This window comes from Schistosoma haematobium, chromosome 6 (genome assembly GCF_000699445.3).
Source record: "Schistosoma haematobium chromosome 6, whole genome shotgun sequence".
Taxonomy (NCBI): domain Eukaryota; kingdom Metazoa; phylum Platyhelminthes; class Trematoda; order Strigeidida; family Schistosomatidae; genus Schistosoma; species Schistosoma haematobium.
The window spans coordinates 23,037,997-23,065,582 of record NC_067201.1 but is presented as its reverse complement, the minus strand read 5'-3'; the positions used below and the strand labels follow the sequence as shown (position 1 = coordinate 23,065,582).

The 27,586-nt window shown below is 36.9% G+C and overlaps 1 protein-coding gene across 1 annotated transcript in view; it reads left to right on the top strand.

Annotated features, from left to right (window-relative positions):
- The window catches only part of USP51 (Ubiquitin carboxyl-terminal hydrolase 51), a gene marked incomplete at its 3' end in the record, with an annotated part of 30,520 nt that extends 13,241 nt beyond the window's left edge, over positions 1-17,279 (top strand). Inside the window, exons 8-11 of the mRNA XM_012942039.2 lie at positions 4,022-4,279; positions 7,157-7,266; positions 9,640-9,823; positions 17,208-17,279. Coding sequence (XP_012797493.1) covers positions 4,022-4,279; positions 7,157-7,266; positions 9,640-9,823; positions 17,208-17,279 — 624 coding nt within the window. The remainder of the gene's footprint in view (positions 1-4,021; positions 4,280-7,156; positions 7,267-9,639; positions 9,824-17,207) is intronic.
- Positions 17,280-27,586: the final 10,307 nt, after the last annotated feature.

The following is a 27,586-nucleotide window of genomic DNA, read 5'->3' as shown; positions in this document are numbered from 1 at the left end:
ACAGTACTAATACGATACAATGGGTTTTAACACTGTCAATTAACAGGCTAACATATATAAGCAATGGGTTAAACAAATGCTGAGTATAATTAGGCGAAGATCTTGTATTAGTTGGTAAAAATCATTTACTGATTAATAGGAGTTGCTTCATTAACTACGTATATATTTAAATATATATATATATATTGTGAGAAACCTCAGATTATTTATTATTTTTATTTATTTGAACACATGAATATTGACCAATATATATGCGCCACACAAAACAATGAGAATTCGAAGAGAAATAGAAAAAAAAAGCTAAGGAGCGCAAAAAAAAGAGAACAATAACGAGGAGATTGGTGTAAGGTAGTATGGTAGAAATGAGGGAACGGAAAGGTACAATCAGAAGAAATCTTTCAGGTAAGGGAGACACAACCACTTTTTATGAAGAAAGTAAAAGAAGGTTACAGCAGGATCGCCACTGGCTTCTATTCTGAGCCATATCTGATAACGTCTCTAGCCACTGTGTGGCACCATCTCTCAGACCCCAGCCAGGGAGTCGTGAAGGACCAACACAAGCCAGTCCTTTGCAGCTTTCTTTCATACCACGACACCATGTCATGCACTGACCACCTCTCCGCTTCTTCCAACCAGTCCCAGAGTCGGCAAATAATGCACGACGTGGAATTCTCTGGGACGACATTCGGAGAACATGTCCAAGCCACCGAAGTCGGTGTTTCAAGATGGTGACACCAATTGGGTTATCATCTCTGTGCCCGAACACACGATGCCGAACCTCTGCATTACTGACATGGTGTTGCCACTGAATGTCAGCAATCCTTCGGAGACAACGATGATCGAACACAGAGAGTCGTCTAACGTCCCCAACTCGGAGAGACCAGGTTTCACAAGCATAGAGCAAAACTGCTCTCACCGACGCGTTGTAGATCCGACCTTTTACAGCCAGACTAACATCACGAAGGCGCCAAAGGTGGCCCAGGTTGGCATAAGCCGCTCTGGCTTTCACTATACGTGCATTGATCTCATCACTCACACCCCCACCAGCACTTATGCAGCTACCCAGATACACGAACTTCTCGACTACGTCTATCTGCTCACCATCCAGGGTGAGTACAGGATTGGAATCCTGCCAGTCTTGTAGAAGTATTTTGCACTTCGAAGGTGCAAAGCACATACCATACCTATGGACACTGATTGCCAACTGATTAAGTGCGGATTGCATGCGTTGGGCATTATCGCACAGTAAGACAATATCGTCTGCATACTCAAGGTCGAGAAGTCTTTCTCCAGGCAACAGGTTCACACCACCATTACTTACATTCATCAGAGCTGTTTCTAGAATGTCATCGATGGCAAAGTTGAAGAGGAATGGTGAGATTAGGCAATCCTGCCTAACCCCACTGCTCGAATGGAACAATGGAGAGAGGTGGTTGTATGCCTTCACTCTGCCTGAGGTGTTTTTATATAGGGCTTTTAGGATGTTAATAAACTTCTCAGGCACACCCTTCTTCAATAGACAATCCCAGAGAACAGTTCTGTCCAACGAATCGAAGGCAGCCCTGATGTCAAGAAACACTACGATTGTTGGCCTTTGATAAGTATGGAGGTGTTCTAACATTTGGCGGAGGGTGAACATGTGATCAATACATCCTCGACCAGAACGAAACCCAGCCTGCTCCTCGCGAGTCAATCTTTCTCGGGTTTTGAACAACCTACGAAGTATGACGGAAGCCAATAGCTTGGACGCAATCGGAAGTAAACTTATCCCCCGATAGTTGTTACAGGAACGACGTGAACCCTTTTTAAAGATAGGGACAACTATCGACTCATTCCATGACGTTGGTACACTCTCTAGTTCCCAAACCTTTGTAAACAACGTCGTCAATTCCTTAGTCAAAAAGTCACCACCATCTTTAAAAAGAGCCGGAGGTAAGTCATCTGGGCCAGGTGATTTGTAACGTTTCAAGAGTTGGAGTTCCTTGCGGACTTCCTCCTCGTTTGGTGGATCAGTCGTCACCGGCCATGGAGGGTTTGAAATCGGTTGCAGGTCAATTATTTATGGTCCACTCAGGAACTGGCCTAAAATATTACATCCACCTGAGTTGTACTACACGAGTTCAGCATGGTGAAATGGAATCCAACAAAGACGATGAATAGAGGAGTTGGAATATTTGTAGTATTGATGATATTATGACCAAATAAAAAGAGAATATCACCTGAAAGGGAACAGAATAACGAAATGAATGCATATCTGCATTGATCCAATCGGTTTTGTATCATGGTACTGAAGATTAATAAGTATTAGTCATACAGATTCTAACCAGGCATTCAATAACTTCATGTACTGATACTATGATTTCGTTTATTTCTACCTGTTACGTCCTTGATCTATCTACCCGATAATATACAGAAGAGAACTTATCTCGATGTAGATTGATACGATAGGCTAACTGGTTCAACTTTGTGCTTAGAAATGTGTGAATTCAAATTGAGATTAACAATTTTGGGCAGAAAGTTGGAAACTGTTCTATCACCTGATTAGTTGGCAAGCTAGAAAGAAGACGAGTCAACTGGAACACTACTCGATTTATTCTTGATTTAGATTAATATAAAAAGATAGATGACTTACTCGACCACAATGCACAAACCATTAGAAAAATACAATTATGTTTAAACTAACCATTAGGGTAGAAGAATAAAGTTTAAATTACAATAGCTTTGGAACAATAGAGAGCATGCCAGTGAATCATGCATCACACACAAGCTTATTGTTTATGGAATAACCCAGGAACAAAAGTAAGTGTTAGTATTTTAAAAACTTTAAATTCAGTGAAATAATGTCCTCAAAAATGGCTTTCGTTGTTCGTCATGGCTTCTTTACCTATCTATTCACATCACTACCTTTAGCTTTCTTCCAGTGTACTTCCACTTCTGTCAACATTGCTCTTCTGAGGTAAAGGATAGTTAATGAAGTATAATCGTAACACATAGTCCTAATTACTCCATAGTCTTTGAAGACTTATCAACCGAGTTGGCATATCTTCCAAAGTGATCAGATTATTCATAGATGTGATTAAGTTTGTATTATTGTACTTTGAGGGATAAATATTCGCTATATCATATATTCAAACTAGCGAAACATTCAGTCAAATGATTTCGAGTTCTGTTAGAGATATCAAGGCGTTTACTACCTCCAGGTTGCATACACTATTGAGGGATAATTTTTCTTGTTAGACCTGAAAAGAAAACTGAGTTAGGAATGTTTTTGATGATCCGGAAAGGTGATCTCAGAGCCAAATGGATAACCGACTGAGGTCAGTCATACAGCGTTTTTGTTAGTAGTTTTCGATATGTTACCTCCATACTTTTAAGAACTTAACGTTGTCGATAGAAATCCGCGAGATCAGGTGGGGTATGTCACTTATGCATCAGCTCTATGTGACCCTCCTTTTATTGTGCGAAGGCATCATCACAAATCATGTTGATTTGAAAGAAACATCTTATGATTATCACATCTTAGTATGATTTTGGCCTCAAACCTTAAGTTAACCTCTCTTCAGCCAACTCACCTGACTTGGTAGAAGACGTAATGGACTGAGTAGTCCAGTCAATCTAACTTGACAGGCGACACTAACTACCACGGCATTGTTACAAATTCTGTTTATATCCAGCTTAGATCTATTTGTGGCATAGTGCAACCTTCACTTCTCCAATTATACGAATTGACAATGTATGCAGCTACACTTCAACCGTTTTTGATTGAATACATGTGCACTTAAGTATCGATGAAAGACAGGTCTCTCACAAGAGAATTCTTATTGTCATCTACAATAGACAATATTATTGTTCAGTTATTAGCTCTTGGAAAATAAATTGTAAACCTAAGCAGAAATTAAATTTTCATAGGATATCCTCAAAACTTCCTTCTATTATGTTTTGTTTTGAGTTGAATGTAAAATTGTTTCTTCCTGCATGTGTTGTCACTCTATTGTATGTATATATATACATATATATGTAGGTGTTTTTTGGTGATTTGGAATCTGTCATATCATATGAAGGTTGTGAGCATAGATCATCAACAGTAGATCCATTCTTAGATCTTTCATTAGATGTAATTCAACGTGGTTCTACTTCATTGCAAGCATGTCTTGGATCCTATTTTCGACCAGAATTAATTGATGGTTTAATATGGTGTTCACAATGTAATATTGGTCGACCGGCTGTTAAACAATTCAGTTTACTTCATTTACCTAATGTTTTATGCTTTTATCTCAAGGTATGTATCTAATAGATTAGTCTGTAAATATGATTTCTGTTGTGACTGAATAGTTCACTAAACACATTGGTTTTTGAAGCAGTAAATATACCGGGTTCAAGTCTTACTGTTTATTTATTTATTTATTTATTTTAACACATAGATATTGGTACAAGGAGGCACCAAATACATATGCGCCACACAAATTTCATTTGATATGTGTGAGGGCTGGGATACTGACCAGGTATTCAAACCGAAAAAGGTGGTTTTGTTAGTGGGTCACAGCCCGAGCCTTTAACCTAAAGGTCTAATCCATAAGACAATGGAGCAACCTCGGGAGATGCAGTCCCATGATAGCCGGTGACTAACAATAGATTCATACGCCATTTGTTCCCTCAGTATCCTGAAGTCCATATGCACCAATTGTTTGTAATGAGGGTTATCCGACTCCCCTAGGTGGACTGTCGGTGTTAGTCAACCCGGTTAAAGCACCGGATATTCGCTTTTCGTCCTCTCTATTTCGTAAAGAAAACCCTCGTCACGAGAAGGCAGTGAGTAGGACTTCCCTGGCAGAGGCTATATACGCGTGGCCATGTGAGAGCATTTCGAGAGGGAGAATGGACTCTTCCCACTCTCAGATGTACCAGAGCATTTGGGGGCAAGTCTTACTGTAAATATTAACAATACTAGTCTTATATGAGACAAAACGTACACTCTGTACTCTATTACTAGCCATTACACAGTATATAATTACTTGGTAGCCACATGAACTATTGAGACTCGCTCAAAGAGTCTATATATCGACAGAGTTTAATAAAATCCAACTTACAGCTCACTAGGTATATATTCATCTACTTGGCTTTGAGCTGCGCTCTTAATACATGAGAGTCAGTGGTGTTACCTGATTTCTCAAACTAAAGCAAGTGGGGCGGATTTCGAATTCGTGGCCTGATAACTGAAAGTCTAGTCCTTTAATCTTTGAACCACAGCTGCACTTGAAAATGATAACAATAATTGAATACCAACCCTTTAAGATTTATAGAGGTTAATATTATTTGAAACGTAATTGTGACGACGGACCACCGGTGAACTCGTGGAAGTTGTAAGAGGCTCAGAAGGAGTCGAAGATGTTCCATCCAATCACATTTCGGAAGAATATTCTAGAATTCCTACGTGCAGCTTCCCGATTGGATAATGCTAATAGCCCCCTGTATGCGGATTGGAGGACTGTAATGATGATTTCGTTCTTACTAAAAACTATAAATACCTGACAATTTTGTTCTATGATTGACACTGTTTGGAATAATATTCCTCTCATTAATCTTCTGTCTTCTTATTGAGACTTGGAAGGGTTTTGGTGTTCTAGTGTTCTGTTATACGCGGTATATCAAGAAATCAACATTCAAGATATAACAGTAATATTTCTTCCATGAATTAATGATTACTTCCAAGATACATTGATTGATCCATAAGTAATGATCAACATCATATTTATCTTGTCCTTAGTGTTAATTGAATTTGATCTATCAAGTTGCAACATGTCTATCATTCTAAGTAACTGGACATCATGTTCACTATGTTTCGATGTTAGGTGGTTAAACATTGTCAGGAGGAAACTTAGGATATAAATATCATGCTAGTTGGAACTCTCTAACACGGCGTACCTGAAATCTTGAAGGAACTAATGTTCTACTGAATTGAAATCTAAACCATTCAATCCCACAGTCTAATATGTTACTACTGGGCTATTCGGTCCGTTCAATGGTTACGTTCAACAATATGAAATTGAGTGACCCAGATTTGGATCTACTAGAGAACATTAGTTCCCTCGAGATTTCATGTGCACCGTGTTGACGAGCATGATACTGATATTCCGGGTTTCGTCCTGACTGCTATCAATGCGACGTTGCTAACTCAAAACCACGGTTTTATGAATTCAGCTTTACTGAGCATAATATTGATTGTATGAAGAGTAGTGATGCTATTATATAAATATTCAAACGGTCGTAAATGAAATGAGATTCAAACCCGTATTCTTATTAGTTGAAAGTCGAGTGAACTGAACTTATCCGCATTTGTTTGTAGTTATATATGTGCATTTTAGCACAACCAGACATAACATATTAAAAACATAATAATTTCAAGCTGGAAACTTAATCTCTAATCAACATTACACCAGAATATGTCAGCAGGTATTTTGTAATGATATGTAAGAAGCGGAAAACACAGAGTAATAAATAGTCAGGCTGCAGATATGACACATTAAGCTTGATACCACGTAGAAACACAGTCTCTTGTGACCCCTGAAAATCAAAGTATCAACGCCATTCATTAAACGTTTGCGGTTATAATCTCAATCATCAAATAGTACTTTAACCATTCTCAGTTAGTTAGTCATCTATAACGCAGGACCGGTCACATACATGCATCACTCTAAGTTGCCATACCTCATTAACACAACAAGGTGAACACCAAGTTCATAAAAGTAGTTACTTCAATGGTAGTAATATATAAAAGAAAGATTGCATATAAGAATATAATATAGAAAGAAAGAGTTAATTTGTAGAAAGGAGGGTATAAAGTGATTTTAATCTCACAGATTAAGAGAAGACAAAGAGTTTATACACCTACACCGTTGTGGTCGATTCTGAGCCATGTCACCCCGAGTCTCCAACCATTGGTTACGATAGTTACGCGGACTCCAACCAAGTAGTCTGCATCTACCAATATAGCTCAGACCAAAAGTTAGTGACGTCGAAGATTCATGCAACATCTTGGTTTGACTACCCCTAACTATTCTAACTTGTTGTTAATTATTTGGATTGTTTTCTCAACTTCATACCATGTATGTTCTTGATTTTCTACTCTTTTCAACTGTTATTTTATCATATCAACAAGCGTTGTCATCATGATACGAAAATCAATACATCGATCACATTCCCTGTTGAATTGGATATGGCTCCGTATTTACATCAAATTGTCGGCGACCAATCAGCTTGGTATGATAAGTAAGTTTGTTATTATGAATTTTAGTGATCAACAAGGGAATGATTTAGTTATTTGTTAGTAGTATAGTTATATTAGACAAATTTCTCAGGTGGTTCGGATATGTATTAAGTATGCCCAACACCTACGACCTGCCTCGTCGTGAAATGTTCGTTGAGATAATTATAATTTGAAGGTAAGATACGGTAGATAAATACTATCTGGTTGCAATATCACTCGATAACGTTGATCAGTGATTGAATACTTTTAATGATATGCCTCGAAATTGGTCACAATGGCCTAGATACATTCTCTGTTTACCTTCAGTTCCAATATTCTTTCCTATCTTCGCGAACCAGATTTTCAATGCTTCGTCTTTATCATTATGATTTGCTATTACAATGATTTCAGATCATTTGCTTTTCGTTCTGTTAGTTTCATCTTGTCGTTTTAATGTTGTATGGTAACTTTGATCACGCAAATTTATACGAGACTTTACATTGATTATAATTGACTATAAGTTAGAAACTTGAGGACAACTATTTCCAAACATCTAAACACATGAAGAGACTATGTACTTATAGATCGATTTCAACTTTCATAGATTAGTATCTGCATAGAGACAGTCCACTAAGGTTAAATTAAATTAAACTAGTGTAAGGTTTGAGTACGTTCCGGTTGATCGTTTGCTTGCAATTAACAAACTGAAAAAGTTTACATCGTTTATCTATTGAACAGACTACGTAAATGAATTTACATCATTAAGACTGATGTCGTCTAAAGTCTGCCTTGACAAATGACAACTGTTTCATCGAGCCTAACCAAAAAACATACACCAAGAGTTAATGACTTCAATTAAATTACCATTATATCTAAATCTTAGTATTAGTAAATGAATATATTATCTCACGTGTTTCAGGCTATACTCTTCTTTCTTCATATACTGACTTCCCAGTCTGAAATGTTGATGAGAAATAATTTTTAGATACTCAGGACCTATCAGTCTCACGCGCAGGCGCTTAACCCCTAGACCACTGAGCCGGCCGGCATCCATTGGTGTCAATGTCTACAATTGTATTCAGTGAGTTACTATCTCACAACAGACCCGGTTGAACTTCACTGGTCACTGTTTCTCACTAGAACTCCAGGAAATACCTCTTGAAGCCAGTCACTAGTGAACATATGTTGATTCATATCAGAACGTTTTTGTGGATATTATAGTCATTTCAGTGGTTGAGATCATGAGTCAATTGAAGCTAGACGATCATGGAAAAGCTGGAAGCACTGGACGGTCGTTTCGTTCCACCATGGAACTCGTGACAGTGCGCATCTACGATCCCGTTTCGCTTCCACATTTTCCACGGTGGTCTAGGTTCAATTGACTCATGATCTCAACCATTGAAATTACTATGATATCTACAAAAACCCTTCTGATACTCATACATGTTTCCCTGTGATTACTATAACCAACTTATTAATTTATTTAGACACATAAAACGTTGGTACAAGGAGGCACCAAATGTATATTTTCCACACTTCGTCACTCGATTTGTGTGTGGGCTAGAATACTAACGTCCATAAATTACAGTCTGTAAGATGATGTGTGGAGGTAGTCAACAGAGTACCGTGAAGTCAAGTTTCATGCTATTTAACACTGATCATCAAGGTATATTTGTGATCTAAAGAGAACGGATTTTCTCTAACAGATTTGATTCTGTGTCTTTCAGCGTCATAATCAGAAATGTTATCTGCTGAGTTATTCTGGCCTCGACTGACCTATTGTAGGACTGAAATATACTCATAACAAAGGATATGACATATATGACAGTAATTACTACTTAGTGATCAGTTAATTATGAATTATTTATTTAAAATTTATTTAAACACAGATATAGGTACAAGAAGGCACCAAATAGATATGCGCCACATAAATCATTCGATTCGTGTGAGGGCTAGGATACTGCCCGGGTGCCCGAACCGAAACAAGCGACTTTCTTAGAGGATCACTCCTCGAGCCTTTGATGTAAAGATCTAATGAATAAGGCAGTGGAGTAACTTTAAGAGATTCAGTTCCACAGTAGTCAGTGACCAACGATTGGTTCGTACTTCATTTGTTCCCTCAGTATCCTGGAGCCTATGTGCACCATTGGTTTGAAATCAGGGTTATCCAATTCCCTTTGGTAGATTTTTCTTATCCACCTTCCCTATGAAAGCCACAAACATTCGCTTTTCTTCCCAATTTCGTAAACTTCACCCCCGCTTCGAGAAGTTGGTGACTATACTCATTTCTAAAGAGAGAGCGAACTCTCTCCACCATCGACTGTACCAGGACATTTATATTAAAACATTCAAATAAATATTTTATAATTCTATTTTATTTTTTTTTTCAATTTTAGATATTCTCTATATGCTGTATTAAATCATAGTGGTCAAACTAATTCTGGTCATTATACAGCTTATATACGTGTTGGTCCTGGTGCTTGGTGTTTATGTGATGATCAAAAAGTTGTATCAGTTAATTTAAATGATGTTTTACATACAGATGCATATGTATTATTGTATCATAAGAATTTATTAGCTGTACGCATTTAAATTTATCTCTTCTTTTCCCTTGCCTTTCCTCTTTCTCTCTCCCCTCCCTATCTCTCTCTCTCTCTTGGATATTTCTCCAATTTATTCCCTCCCCCTGCTTTCTACCAAATTATGCACCCCCCCTCTCTCTCTCTCAGAAAAAGAAAACAACAACAACAAAAAAAGCAAATAGAAAATTGTATTTCTCTTTTTTTTTATAGTGAAAAATGTTTGTTTATTTTTTTTTACAAAGAAAAAAAGAAAAGAAAATGCACTGTCTATTGTTGTTATTGTTTGTTTTTTCTGTTTACTTTATTCTTTGCTTAATACTCGACTATTACTATGATTGTTGTGTTTTTATAACTAGAGGGTAATCATATTAGTAATAGTAATTTTTAACATCAACAACAACAACCAATTGTCTTTCATGGATTGATTCAAAAGCAGAAGAATAAAGTGGTTACCTCTTCAGTTGTTAACTATTCCACCATTTTAGTCTTTTCTTTTTTCTCAACCGGTGAAACTATCATTTATGAATGAACTAATCAGGGTTTAACAAAAAAAAGATAACAGATTTTAGATTTTTTTTGACACAAACGTCACTCACACATCTAATTTGGTTAAATAAAGTTTTGACATGATAGTTCGTGATGTAACCGCCTCCCAACTCCTCCCCCACCACCCCCCTCCTGAAAAAAAAGAGATCTAATTTCTAATGTTAACAATCCATTGTAAATCATCATTCAAATTCTTCATATTGGTTTATCAGGTTCATTTTGATCCTGATTATTAAATGGATACTATCAAGATCAATGTCACATCATTCAATGGTATATTCATAAATTATAGTCTTACTGAATAGATCTGTATATTTAGTATTTTTCACTATTTATATACACAAACTTTTCTTCAATTATGATTCTAGTTCTTCTTTGTTTTGTTTCTCAATGTATCTATGTTTGTCTATTTTACAAATGGTACAACATTATTTATATTGTATTATTGAAAGTTATAAGAAATATAGATGTTCATTTGGTTATGTGTGTATACACTGATTTCTATCATTTAAACATGATACATTAAAGAGAATATCCATTGTGATGATCTTACACAAGATGAAAGATACATTTTTGTCAGTTTTTGTGTAGTATATACAATAATTATTGATGATTGAATTGGGTATTGAAGTGTTTGCGATTCTATGGTTCTCAAATATAACACAGAGAACATCAACCTAATCACATTTGATGACGAAACTCTAGAAGATGTGGAATCCTTCACATACATGGGAAACAACATCGATGAACAAGGAGGATCAGATACAGGCGTAAAGGCGAGGATTAGTAAAGCAACGGCTGCATTCCTACAATTGAAGAACATATGGAACTCAAAACAACTGTCTCTCAATCAATATCCAAGTGAGAATCTTCAATACGAACGTCAAGGCAATTCTACTGTACGGAGCTGAAACTTGGAGAACTACAACAAGCACTATCAAGAAGGTACAAGTATTTATAAATGGTTGTCTACTCAAGATACTCAACATCGATTGTTCGGATGCCATCAGCAACAGTCTTCTGTGGGAGAGAACAAACCAGCTTCCAGGTGAAGAGGAAATTAGGGAAAGACGATGGAAATGGATGGGACATACATTACGGAAATCATGAAACTGCATCACGAGGCAATCCCTAACTTGGAATTTTGAAGGGAAGTGAAAAAGGGGAAGGCCAAAGAACAAATTAGATCGGGAAATAGAATCAGATATGATAAGGATGAATGACAGCTAGCAAGGATTGTCCAGGACAGTGTTAGATGGAGAGTACTAGTGGGCGGCCTATGCTCCTCCACGAGGAGTAACAGGTGTAAGTAAGCATTCGCGACTGTTTGGTAAGTACATACACAGTATAGCCGAACCTTATTTCTAGAATGGTAAATCTCTGATGTAAATCACACACTATCCATCCACTAAATAAATGGAAACAAAATAATTTTATTGGAAGTTTAAAATAAAAATGATATAGAAATACAAGAATTCAGCCATTTAATAGTCTACAAATAGCCGACAGTAGCGAGAGTTCGTCCCCCTTTTCGAAACGCTCTCACATAACCACTGTTAGGGACGTCCTACACACTACCTCATGGTGATAGTGTTCACGAAGTTTAGAGAGTGGATGGCGAATGTCCGGAGTTGAACTGCGCGTATGGTTACGGCGGGTCCACGTGGGGATGTTGAAAATGTCTGATTTCAAACCAATGGTGCACACACGTATGAACCCAATGTTGGTCACCGGTGGATTAGACCTCCAGTTCAAAGGCTCGAAGATTGACCTAAAAAGACCACATGCTTCGGTCTGGGCCTCCGGACAGTATCCCAGCCCATTTGTTTGTTTTATTTGAACACAAATATTAGTACGAGAAGGCACCAAATGAATATGCGCCACACAATAACGATTAGGCAAGTATCAAATAACTTTGGTTTTTGTGATGTCTCTGATGCTGCATGACTGCCCAGACCGAAGCAAGTGGTTTTCTTAGAGGGCCCCACCCGGAGCCTTCGACCTAAAGTTCTGATACACAAGGCAGTGGAGCGACGTCAGGAGGTGCAGTCTCATGGTAGTCGGTCACCAACAATAGGTTCATACACCATTTGTCCCATCAGGATACTGTAGCCTATGTGCACCTTTGGTTTGGAATGAGGGTTTTCTAACTCCAAGATGGATCCTCCATATCCACCAACCCGGTTAAACCTCCGGACATTCACCTTTTTTCCTCTCTATTTCGTAATCAACATTTATGCCGCGAGAAGGCAGTGAGTAGGACTTTTGTGTCAGTGGTTGTATGCATGTGGCCATGTGAGAGCGTTTGGAGTGGGAGGGCCGACTCTCGATCGTACCAGGGCATTTTGGGCTCCCAGCCCATACACAAATTTAATAACCTAAGTTTCATTTCAAATTTCATTTAAGTATTTATAAATTCAATTTGTGATTTGGAATATTTATCATGTAATCTTTACTTTCACAATAATTGACTATTACGGAATTTTCTGTAGTTTAAAACACGAAGTAATCTTATCTAAACCATCATTGAACAGCTGTTTCATCCTATTATGGGACTCCTCGGATGTCCATATCCATGATCCTGGGGTCCGCAAAATGTACTCAGGGCCATCGGTCTCGTATGCAGACCTTTAACTCCCTAGATCACTGAGCTTTGATCCAACGGTAATATCTAACTTTAATCAACTCATGATATTGTGCAATTCTCATCCATTGCTAAAGGGGGGTAATTGTTCAATGCTCCCATGTTTCAAATGGTGTTCTGGGTAAACTCAGTTTGCGTCTCAAACTATAAAAATTATGTACTGTTTATTCCGTTCCATAACAAATATGGTAATAATTTGTGTGTAAAGGATGATTTCTTATTTGGTCAGCTATCGACTGATTTGGTTCCACTTTCAGATACAAAGCTTCCAGGCTATTCTGATTTCGCAGTATTGTATAGCTGTATCGAACTGTCTCTACTTCAGACGTCGTTTCCGCGCTTGAATTCGACAAAATTTCATTTTGGAAATCGTCACTAATATATTAATTTAATTATTAATTATAAACAATGTCGAATGTAATGAAAGTATATACTGGTTCAAGTGTTCATAAATCATGCATCAGATTAGTCAGAAATTAGAAGAATAGAAAAAACTGCTTACTACATCCTGTTAGTCAGCTACTTGGCATGTAGCACGAGTCTTAATCATAGTCCACAGCTTGATTAATCGATTAAACACTTTCCCATATAGTGCTGTACACTATAATCTTACAGTTACTCAGTCAGTAATCAATAAGTCTAGACAGTTCTACTGTATGGGGTGGAAACGTGGAGAACTACGGAAGCCATCACCTTTACATATCTAGGCAACATCATTGATGAACACAATGAACCTGATTTAGATGTGAAGGCGCGAATCGGCATGGCAAGAGCAGCATACTTACAATTGAAGAACATTTGGAATTCAAAACAACTCAACCAACACCAAAGTCAGCATTTTTAATACAAATGTTAAGACTGTTCTACTGTATGTTGCGGAAAGTTAGAGAACTACCAAAGCTATCATCCAAAAGATACAAGTGTTTATGAACAATTGTCTAGGCAAAATACTTCGGATCCGTTGGCCAGACATTATCAGCAACAACCTACTGTGGGAGAGAACAAATCATATTGTAGCAGAGGAAGAAATCAAGAAGAAGCGCTGGAAGTGAATAGGACAAACATTGAGGAAAGCACCCAACTGTGTCACAAGGCAAGCCTCCACTTGGAATCCTGAAGAGGTAGATCAAAGAACACATTACTCCGAGAAATGGACATAGATATGAGAAGAATAAACAATAATTGAATAAAACTGAAAAGGAAAGCCTATGACAGAGTGGGTTGGAGAATGCTGATCGGTGACCTATACTCCATTGGGGGTAACAGACCTAAGTAAGTAATCTAATAATAAGTAAACAGTAGATCATACATACAAACATATATGTATACATTCTAACAATCCACATATTTCCACCATCTTTCATTATGTTATGTTTCATTAATTAACTAAATTTAATCAACTTGTCTGACGCTATAAACTATTTTTGACGCCTGTTCCTATCAGCATTCATATCACTAGGCTGTTTTTTTTTTGTATAAGGAGTTTTGAAGTTTTACACAATGTCTAATTACATATCCTTCATTTCTAAATGTATTAACTCTCTCCTATGTGTTTATCTGTACAAATACGCACCTATACACACACACACTTAGGTACGTATCCTGTAGTAAATAATTTCCGTTTGTTTTTAGAAATTAGTGATTACACATGATTAAATCTGTTGGTTAAAAAGTAGTAATTCAGTGGGTTAAAATAGTTAATTCTTAGTTTATTAAGGAACTGACACACATTACATTGCCCCCAAATGCCCTGGTATGGCCGAGAGTGGAAAGAGTCCGCTCTCCCTATCCAAATACTCGCACATGACCACGCGTATATAGCCTCTGCCAGGGAAGTCCTACTCACTGCCTTCTCGTGGCGGGGTGTTGTTGTTTACGAAAATGAGAGAATGAAAAGCGAATGTCCTGCACTTTAACCGGATTCCAAACCAATGGTGCACATGGGCTCCAGTATCCTGCGGGAACAAATGGCATATGAACCAATTGTTGGTCACCGGCCTCCATGGGACTGCATCTCCTTATGATGCTCCACTGCCTTGTGGATAAGACCTTCAGGTCGAAGGCTCGGGGTGTGGTCCCCTAAGAAAATCACCTGCTTCGGTGTGGGCACTCGGGCAGTATATCAGCCGTCACACATATCGAATGAGATTTGTGTGGCGCATATATATTTGGTGCCTCCTTGTACCAATATCTATGTGTTCAAATAAACAAATAAATAACACATTACATTGATCACCATCTAGTGGTCAATCAATTATTAATACATCACAATCGTACAGGAGGTCATTTGCGGTACGGATAACCCAGCGATGATCTCTGTGACTGTGAAGCTGGATGAAATAGGATCGAATTTGTCAGGGAGCATCAGTTCCCTCAAGATTACAGGTACACCTTACTGATGAGTGCCAAGTAGCACAAAACTTAGGTCCAGAGTTTCCTGTTGACTACGTCCAACCACTATCTTATCCTAACATGGTACACTCAATGTCAAGTCACCTAGACTAGTGGCCACATTGCAAATCGGTCAATCGGATTCGATCTTCACTAAGAACGATCTGATATACATGACATTGATCATCACTCAATGATCAATCCATTGTAAATTAAAATTCATTTTGGTTATATAACTGGCTAGATATAGTTAGTTTATTTTACATGCTGTATTCTTTATAATTGTTTCCTTTTGAAACAATCCAAAGAATGTACACATATGGTCCATTCAATTGGTGTTGTTTACTTGAATCTTCCCATTGTTATTTAGGACTGCAATTGACCAGTCTCTTGTTGACATATGTAAATCAGTAGTTAAGTGGATAAGGCGATGGTGTTTGAAGCGAACAGTACTGGGTTCGAGTCGCAGATTAAGCATCAACTCTGAGATGCAGGTAAATCCAGCTGACTAGTCCCAAATAGGACGAAACGCGCGTCAAACTGGATTCCACTGCTAGCCATTATCCATCTATACACTTATGGTGTTTATTTTTGCTTGTTGGAAAGAAATATAGTATCAACTACTGTTTATTTGTACTTTGTGGAGGTGAGATTAAGATTAGTTAAGGTTATCGTTGAAAACCAGGAAGCAATTGACTAGCTATTACGTCTTGGGATAGGACACTTCCTTCAGTGCACAATATAGATCCTACCATAGATTAATCCTTTTAACAACTTAATTCGAGCACAGTGGTCCTCATCTCTAACTTTTATCAGTTCATGTCATATATTCGAGAGAACATCTTGATCACTGTAATCAGAAATGACTGCCTTACTGCTGACTTGGTTAATTGCACAAATTACGAATAGATGGAGTGTGGTTAGCACTGGAATTCAAGACACACGTCTCGTCCCATTTGGGACTCGCTAGCTGGATATATCTACATTCACAAATTGATGTTGACTCCGGGATTTAAACTCAGTGCCGTTCACTTTGAATTCCATCGCGTTATCCACCCAGCTACTGAGTTCAAATAGTCACACTTTTATGCAACAGAGAGGATATTTAATCCAATTTGAAGCGTCAAGATGCGCATCCTGGCTTGCACTCCTAACCACATTCCATCTATTCTATATCAATTTGTGTCATAATGGCTATATGCATACAATCCTCACAAGAACTCATATCAATCAAGGCTTATCCAACTTCAGTCAAAATAACAACAATGGGATAATCCTAGCCATTTCAAATTGAATTATACAAATTACGGCTTCTTAACAAAATTTTATAAGGTCATAAAGGTACTTATACACGGGGGAATGAACATTTTATATTCATAGCTCATGTAATTAAATGGAGTCCGCGTGACTAATGGTTGGAGACTCTGGGTGATATATGGCTCAGAATCGGTCAAAATGACGTAGGTGCATACACTCATTGTCTTCCTTTAAACGATGAGATTAAAAAAATTGCTCCATCTCATTCTATGAACTTCCTTTCTTCCTGTGTCCTATCCTTATACATAATCTCTCATATATATTACTACCATTGAAGTTACTACTTCTATGAACTTGATGTTCACCTATTTGTGGCATCTTGGACCGATGCATATATGTGCCTGGTCCTATGTTGTAGCTGACTGTGGTCATGTAATACTTCTATAAATCAATTGCTGCATGCTGATTTTCTATATATCTTAATTTAAATGACTTACTAGGTTCTATACACCTTGGTTTATCATCTTTCGTTTAATTTCATCAGTGTGAAACAGAACCATATTTAAGTAAACAGTCGGCTAACAATCTAACTGATTACATTTTCCATATACAATAACTTTTCCCTATTACATAGTCTACTGTTTAAGACTACTGGTTAAGTATTTTCAGGTCTCCTTAACAGTTATAAATAGTATGTATCATCCACCAATCAAAAGTAAAATGCCTGGAAGCAGAAGGTTAAGAAGATCGTAGGGAAGAGAGAATGATTACTGTGGAAACGAAGGAATAGCAAAGTCTGAGACGAATGATTGACATTTTGCAAATGAAGTATTTACTGTATGGTTTTCAGATTTTACGAAGATATTCTGTAATTTTATATTCAAATGCATTTGGTTGTCCCCACTTGTATGTTCTCGTTCAATACATTACTACTTATCACTAGTATCTACAAGACATATTTTTTAGTCATACATAGAAAATAATAGGTAGTGTAACTATGTTGAGATAAGATGATGCTTTAAGGTAGTCAACATGGAACTCTGGACCTATGTTTTGTGCTACTTGGCACTCGTCAGCAATATGTATCTGTATTCTTGAGGGAACTGATGCTCCCTGACAAATTCGATCCTATGTCATCCAGCTTCACAGTCACAGAGATGTTATCACTGGGTTATCCCGACTACAACTGATTTCTTGTAAGATTGTGATGTATTAATAATTGATTGATCACTAGATTGTGATCAATATAATGTGTCAGGTCCTTCTTAATGCAGACCAAATCCTATCGGAATCAATACGATCGGTTAAGGTTTCGTCTGACTAATGCTTAGTTTCATCAGTAAGTACAATCTTACAACAGTTGCAATCGTTTAAATAGTTCAGTGTATACTAAAACAAACAACTGTTTAATGTATGATTTCTAATTATCCTAACGTTTCAATATTTATAAGTTCTTAATTGGAATAAACTTTTATCGTAGATTTACAATAGAATTGTATATTTGTCAAGATATAAAACTTACGCCTGTTAGCCTTCATGGAAGAGCATAGACCGCTCATCAGCATTCTCCATCCAATTATGATGATTTACAAAACAGTTTGATAAAATGACTTTATTTATTTAAACACATAAACATTGGTACAAGAAGGCACCAAATAGATATGCGCCACCTAAATCATTCGATTTGTGTGAAGGATGGGATACTAAACGAGTGTTCAAATTGAAAAAGATGATTTCCTTAGTGGGTCACACCCCGAGCCTGTAACCTAAAGGTCTAATCCGTAAGGCAATGGAGCAACGTCAGGAGATGCAGTCCCATAATAGCCAGTGACCAACAATAGGTTCATACACCATTTGTCCCCTCAGTGTCCTGGAGTCCATGTGCACCATTAATTTGTAATGAGGGTTTTCCAACTGTCCTAGGTGGACTGTCCGTGTAAGTCAACCCTGTTAAAGCACCGGACATTCGCTTTTCGTTCTCTCTATTTCATAAAGATCACCCTCGTCACGAGAAGGCAGTGAGTAGGAATTCCCTGTCAGTAGTTGTATGAATATGGCCATGTGAGAGCATTTGGAGAAGGAGATTTAACTCTCCCCACTCTCAGCCATACTAGGGCATTTGGGGGAGAATAAAATGTTCCTAATGTTGGATTCCACTAATGTACGTTCATTTGTAGTAATGATCATTAAATTAGTATCATGATCTTAAATATTTTGTAAGCCATATATGTTGTTAAGTATAAACCAATTGTTTGTATTCCTAACTATCATAGTTTGTGATCGTATTTTGACGATCTATATGATTGAAATCGATTACTTATCTATTGAGAATACAAATTTACTCAGTATTGTTATATCTGGACGAGAATTCGGAATGCAAACTGTTGTGATTCATTTATGGACCATTACTATACATATATTTTGATTGTATAATTGTTAAGCAACTAAACTATTCATATTCATGTTCCTTTAATTATAAGCTTCATTATGATTTATAAACTATTATTATACGATTTACCGTTGCTGAGTTCTGCCTAGTCTATGAATGACAGTCTCCCATATTTACAGTCACATTCGGTTAAATCTTGTAGAGATGTTTGTTTACTAATTCATGATGTGGTGTAATCTGTTTGGTTTGTATATCAACCGAGTATCACTGAGGCTGAGACTGGTGTTCTAGACTCAACAGGCAAACAGAACTAGAAAGGAAGAAGGACCGATAAGGACTCTAGACTGTTCGTACGGGTTTATACATTATTGGTTTGGTCGATAAGCTGCTGTTCTCTAAATGGTGATATCATTAGGCGATATATTGATAAGCTCGAAGCTCGACGTAGGAAGGAGGGTTGAGCTGAAAAGCACAAAACGCCAACCGGATTAAACAAGTAAGAACTTAAGATTCGTGCTGCTGTTTATTTATCGATCGGATATGTGTACTTGTAATCTTCAAACGAGCCAATTTTTTGAAATGTCACTGAGCCCTAGCCAAATCATCCGGCATTTGGGTCACTGAATATCGAGTCGATCGTCGATCGCTGTCAAGGTCAAGGATAACCAACGCATATCAGTTAATCGTACGCTATGTACTGACACATGCGACCGTGGTCTTACCTTCGCTTGTATCTACTTTAACTAATATATTTATGTAATAACGTCCTTTGTATTGTACAGTCTTCTAAGTATCTATACTACCTTGATACGTCAATGGGGTAATCCAAATAAAGTGCTGACAACGTGGTGTGACTTCGATGTTAGCTGGTTCGTCACACCATTCCCGTCTAACTCGATTAAGTCTCCAATCATTCTACATAGATCATCTACCCTGGTGAGCTCGATCATTATTCACATTTTGGATCATTTATTAGTTTCAATCAGAAATTTTAAGAAATTCCTTATTCCTTTCCAAATACACAAAGAACTCTGAATTCAAACTGAACTGCCCAGTTTTGGATATTTTTATTTATTTATTCATTATCAGTAATACAAATCAATACATTTATAAATGTTTTTAATGCCATAGCAACTAATATTACCTTTATATTATCCATAACGTTGTGGTCTCCAACCTCTTAATTTAAATATTTCATTATTTAATAATCGATCAATGACAATATCATGATCATTATTTATTTTACGTTTACCTTTAAGTAATTTAAATAAATCAGTTTGTAATGATAAAAATTGACGATTTTGATGATGACGTCGATGACGACGACGACGACGACGACGACGACGACGGTGGTGATGATGTTGATCATGATGATGTGAATATTTCCGTTTATTCATATAAGATTCATAATATCCTCTATAAGGATTCCTTGAATCAATTCCATTTATCCAATAGAATGTATGTAAATTTTGGAAAATAGAATTAGTCTTCTTTGATTTCAGTAATGATGATAACGATGATGATGATGGTGGTGGTGGGGATAGTGATGTTGGATATTCAGTATCCATATAGAATGGATCATCATATCCATATATAAAGATAATCATAGTAACTGTATATAACCAAATGTATAATAAATTTTGTTTAAACATAATCATATTTAATCTTTCAGTGAATTAAATGAAAACTCATTTTTACTTAACGTTTATTAATACTTTGGGAAGAGGGTAGGTGGGTGTTTGGTTGCTTGGTTGGTTGGGGGGGGGCAGGAAAGAGCGGTATTCATTTTTTTCCATTCTAATAATACTCTCACTAATATAGATATTGGGAAGAGTGGGGAGGGGAAGAGGTATTAATCTTTTTTTTTCCCATTCTATTATCGGTTCCTATAACCACCCACATATATTATAAATGAGTATATTTTGTAAATATAATCCATTATTATTTATTGAATAACCTCAATGATGTGTTTTACTTGTTCAATTTAATTGAAGTCAGTTATTTTGTTTGTTTGTTTGTTTTTTCTTCGTTCTTCTTTTAATTGGTTCATTCATTTACAGTTTGATCTCTCTCTCTCTCTCTCTCTGAAACAAATTAGGCCAGAAACTAGATTTAGCGACTAATTTTCACTAAGGGTATCATTATAGTATCATTATTATTACTACCACTATTATTAGTGATGTCACTGATAAGTCTTGCTAATTGAACGTTATATTCGGTTCCTAAACCCTTAAGCTAGAACTACCCAGCCATCAGAACACGAAAGAAAAGGCTCAAGATATACGAGAAGCACTTTACTCCAAAGGTTCGTTTGAATACAGAAAATATAGGGTTTTTATAGTATTTTAGATATCCTTGGGTTTCCTGAAGATTCTGGAATGCTACTTAACATGATAGCAGTATACATAATCATTCAATCAGAAATTCTACATGTAACTTTTCACTTTCTTGATGTTTTTGACTAAAACTTCAAGTTAACGCTGATTGGATGAAATGTTTCTTAGTGTTTCCTGAGCCTTTCTTGTCTTTTGCGAGAAGTTTTCTAGATCACTCCAACAGTCAGTATTACTATTACTATCGCTATTATTACTATTACTATTATTATGTGCCCCCAAATGCCTTCACATGGCCACATGCCTACAACCACTGCCTTCTCGCGGCATAAATGTTGTCTACGAAATTCAGAGGACGAAAAGCGAATGTCCGGTGCTTTAACAGGGTTGACTTACACGGACAGTCCACCTAGAACAGTTGGAAAACCCTCATTACAAATTAATGGTGCACATGGACTCCAGGACACTGAGGGGACAAATGGTGTATGAACCTATTGTTGGTCACTGGCTATTATGGGACTGCATCTCGTGATGTTGCTGCATTGTCTTATGGATTAGACCTTTAGGTTACAGGCTCGGGGTGTGACCCACTAAGGAAATCATCCTTTTCAATTTGAACACTCGTTTAGTATCCTAGCCCTCACACAAATCGAATGATTTATGTTGCGCATATCCATTTGGTGCCTTCTTGCACTTATGTTTATGTGTTTAAGTAAAAATAATGATTACTATTACTATTATTATCATCACTATTACTACTACCATCACTACGATTATTATTACTATCAATATCATTACTACCACTACTATTATTGCCATTACTACCATTACCATCAATATTATTACTATGATTATTGTTGCTAGTAATACTAATACTATTACTGTTATTATTACTATTGTTAACATTACTATTACCATTATCATTATTACCAAGTGTGGTCACCAAGTAATAAAAAAATACCGTTGAGTGACCTTAATTTTTCTGGTTGGCGTTTTTTTAGCGAGTTAGTTTTCTATGGGATGGGAACGCTAACCCCATAACTAACCCTCCTCCTTTATCCGGTCTTGGAACCGGCAGTAGCCCCCGGAGGGACTCTAGGCGGAGTTGACCTTGATTTAATCCAGTATAAAACAATGATTATTACCTCCTACTACTATTATTACTGTTACAATTACTATCATTCCTATTACTATTACCATTATTACTCTCACTGCCATTATTATTATTATTACTATTATTGTCATTCCTATTGCATTATAACTATTACTATCATTATTACCATCACTACTAGTATTATTACTATTACTATCATTACTATTATTATCGTTACTATTACATTATTACTATTGCCACCATTACTATTACTATTATTATTATTCCTAAATGTGGTTATCAAATAATAAAAACGTACCGTTCAAGTGACCTTGATTTTATTCAGGATAAAATGAATGATTGGGATAAGATAAATAATGAACGCTGACCTTGAATATTCAATTGTTCAATGTATTATTATCATTATTATTATTATCAACAATTTTGATGATGAGGATTTTTTGAAAAAGATGACATAATTCACATTGTATTATTATTATTATTAGGTCGAACATTAACATAGACATAGAGAGCAAGCGAGCGAGAATTAGGTCTGTTATCCATTAGATGGGAATTATTATTATTATTTTATAATAGGTAGTTCATAGGAAATCGTCAACTTTGGGAATGAGATAAAGAGTTCTTTTTTTTGGGGGGGGAGAGGGGATATTAGTTGAAAAGAACGTTTTTTGGAAAACTAGAAACTATCGAATTAGTAATAATTATCAGAATGGGTTTTGTGGAGATTTTTAGGAATTTCACAAGTTGAAATCATGAGCCAATTGAAGCTAGACCACCATGGGAAACCTGGAAGCACTGGACGGCCGTTTCGTCCTATTGTGGGACTCCTCAGCAGTGCTCATCCACGACCTCGCCCCCTGCGAGATTTGAACCCAGGACCTACTGGCTTCGCGCGCGAGCACTTAACCATTAGACCACTGAGCCGGCATCCGACGGTGTTAATGTCTAACTTCAACCAATCCACGAAGTTGCGCCACCGTACACCATTGTCTTCAATGAATTCCTATCTCACAACAGACCTGGTTGAACTCCACTGGTCACTACTTCTCAGTAGAACTCCAGGATATACCTCTTGAAGCCAGTCACTAGTGAGCAGGTGATTATTATTATCAGAATGGGTTAAGTGCTCGCGCGCGAAGCCAGTAGGTCCTGGGTTCGAATCCCGCTGGGGGGTGGGTTCGTGGATGCGCACTGCTGAAGAGTCCCATACTAGGACGAAACGGCCGTCCAGTGCTTCCAGGTTTTCTATGGTGGTCTAGCTTCAATTGGCTCATGATTTCAACTTGTGGGATTAGTAATTGTTTAATGTATAATTTGAATTGTCTTTCTTTTTCTCATCAGATCGGAACATATTAGAGGATATGGTACATGAGTAGAAAAGTCAAAGATGAATAAAATATTGGTAACATACAAGTTTTTACACTGAGTTATCAATTGTTGTAAGTTGTCACTTGAAGCAATGGTTTTCACTCCTTTAATTGACTCATTCAAGAGAAGACTAGACACTCATAGGAACATGCTAGAAAAGAAATAACATAGGCTATAGGTAGGTTTTCTGTTCTTACTACACATATCTGAATATGGATGTGTAAATGAAAAGCACAAAATCAAATGCAGAATTTTTTAAGTGATAAAAACAGGGTTCGTTTATGCATGAGGTGATATTGAGTGTTGTCTAGAGGTTTGGAGGAGTTACTATTTAATTGTAGTTCAGATGATGGAAGGATACATCTTTTCAAGATACTTGAAAAGAAACTGTATTAGAGCTGATCTTTATGATGAAATAAGGTGATTAGAAACTCCGCTTGTAGTTGTTCTAGAGTTACTGCTGGTCCCAAGCCCTGGTAAAGGAGGAGGGTTGGGCATGCAGTTAGCAACCCCATCCTGTAGAAAACTAACTAGCTAGGAAACGCTTACCAGAGAAAATAATTCAAACCATTGGACCAATAAACATTTACTCTCTTGGCATTTTACAAATCATCTTATCATTTACATTCATCAAGGATCTGTCCCATGGATCTTCATCGCTTTTTATTACAATAGCTGGTGAATGTGACATGAAAATGTTGTTCACATTAATGAAATCCAGTCTGGTTTGGCATTTTACACCTTAAAATGAAACATATTTCAGTGTGAGATTCTGGAGATTGTTACATATTTCACTGAGATCGTAATCTGATTGCTTCCAGACAACCATTGAAAACATGGAAGCATTAGACGGCCGTTCCGTCCTAGCATGTGGCTCCTCAACAGTGCGCGTCTTTGATGTCGTTCACAAGATTCCAACTCAAAACCTTCGGTCTCGCGAACAAACGCTTAACAACTAGACCAGTGAGCCGGAATCCAACGATGTCAGTGTCCACCTTTAATCAACCCACGAAATTGTGGGACCATCTTCCACTGTCTGTAGTTAGTAAATACCTCACTCCAATGGGTTCGAATCTCACTAGCCGGATCGTGAATGTACATTATTGAAGAGGACGTCACTAGGTCAAAACAGTTGTCCAATACATCCAGGATTTAAATGGTGGTCTAACACCAGTCGATTCATGATGTCAATGAATATCATAATAATCTCCACAAATCCATACTGGAAAATGTCTCCTTATTTTAATATATATTCAATAAAGATTGTTTCTTTGTTCAACCAACACTAGAAAAGGTATTCGTTATCAGGTTTCATCTAACTGTTTCACTTCATTTATTTTATAGATAACAATATTTATCAGTCAAATAACAGTTGGCAAATTACAATTACGTATCTTTTGTACAGAATATACTTTAGCTGCATTATTATTATATAATATGTTTACAACTACATATTTAACCACTACTGGTATGATTTGTAACATAGCCAGTACTTGTAATAGTTCAAATGCATCCATTTATCCATTCAACAATTTACCGGGTTATATAATTTGAACTTGAAAACTTATATATTACAAAACATAATCGGTTTTCATCTTTTTGTTTATTTATATCAAACTTTAAAACATCTAACCAACTTATAACATATTTGCTTGTTGAATAAAGTTACGAATATGTGCACTCTGTGAGGTTTGTCCCGATATTGCCTTAAGTTACAAGCAGTTCGAGCAAAGATTGGAATCCAGTTTGACGCGTGTTTTGTCCTATTTGGGAGACGTCAGATGAATGTACCTGAATCTCATAGTTGATGTTCACTTCGGCACTCGAACCCAGTACCGTTTACTTCAAACGCCATCGAGTTATCCACTAAGCTACTGAATTCTGATAGCCACATCATCTCTGAGATGCAAGTACATCCAGTTGACGAGTCTCAATTAGGATGGGATGCGCATCAGACTGAATTTCACTGCTAGCCACGATCCATCTTTGCGGTAAGACTATAATTTATGGAAGACCATTGAGCGACGGTGAGGTGACCTTGAGAGTGGGCAACTACTAATTGGGGCTAAATGAGGGTTATAAAGCAGTTGGAATTCCAATTTACAGTTGATGGTTAGGGTTAAAAATTAGATTGACGGTTTTTATCACGAACTCACATCAGTTACAATGTCAAAACTCTAACCAAATGCATGGAAGAATTTCGTGCCCGAATTCGTCACCCGTTGTCTTATATCTGATTGGTTCATCCATAAATTATAGTCTCGCTCATCTTTGCTTATAAAGCTAGTGACTTAAGGCGATATCGAGGCAGTTCGCACAGGATGTACATATGCCAATAAGAGAGAGATTGATTAACTGCGGTCCTAGTAAACAATCAGAACATTCAAGTAAACAACACCAAATGAATTAAATAATCTCTCAACAAGATTATAAATCCTTTGAACAGTACTGTTCATTTTACATGACTTCATTCTGAGACTTAGATTGACATTTCTTGATTCTTATTAACATTTCTACACTTTCATGCTTATTTACCAACTAACGCCTGTTACCCTCAATGGAGAATGGGCCGTCGACTAGCATTCTCCAACCCACTCTGTCCTCAGCCTTCCTTTCTAGTTCTATCCGATTGTTATTCATTCTTCTCATGTCTGTCTCCATTTCTCGGTGTAATGTGTTCTTTGGTCTCTTACTTCTCCTTTGGCACTGGGGATTCTAATTGATGGTTTAAACCCTCATTGATTGATAAGAATTATGAAGATTATGATTACCTTAGAACGAACTAGTCATCGTATCGACTAATTGGGCAGTAGATAGATAGACAAACTAATTTATACGTTGGCTAAAACGTCGTCTATATAATAAACTGAATGTCGTCATAGAAGACACATTAAAATCAACAAAGAATAATGTGTATTTTAGTTAGCATAATGAATATGGACTGAGAACAAGGAATTATGCTGACTATTGTACTGCCTGTTTCATACAAATGGATTGTACATGCTTCTATATCATTATGACTGTATTCATTTCATTCTAATCAAGCTTCTTTTAAGCTATCAATATTTTAATAGCTGAATTGATGAGTCGATCTGATCGATATTCAGTGATACAACTGCCGGATGATCTGTCTGGCCCTACACCGTCATCTACTGTATTCGTATATACAAATACAAACAGTAGACGACGAATATCTCGTTCACTGATCACACTGCTTCCTCAAGTGTACATTTATAAAATATTTTGAACAGTTTCTATTATGTAATCTAGATGGAATACGGTTAACAGTGGAATCGAGTACTTGGTGTTCTTTTGAGACTTGAAGCAAATATTAACATTGAGATACTAGTTCATCATGCTGATGTGTTCCATGTAGGAACTTTAATCAATTACATGAGGAAAATGATTTTGAGCTAGCTCCTACCGCATGAATACCATTATATGCTTTATTCTATACCTTAAACTTGTCAATTTATAAAAAACAACCAAGTAGCTCAAATACCTGAGACAAATTTATAAGTAAGGTGATCGTTCAAACGAAGTCAAAGGAAGTCGATACAAATTCAAATAAACCTAAAAATATCTTGCTGATGGTTGGCAAACTTATGGAGACTCGTCATCTGGATGTACCTGCATCTCAGAGTTGATGCTCACTCCGAAACTCGAACCCAGTACCGTTCGCTTCAAACACCATCGCATTATCTACTTTGCTACTGAGT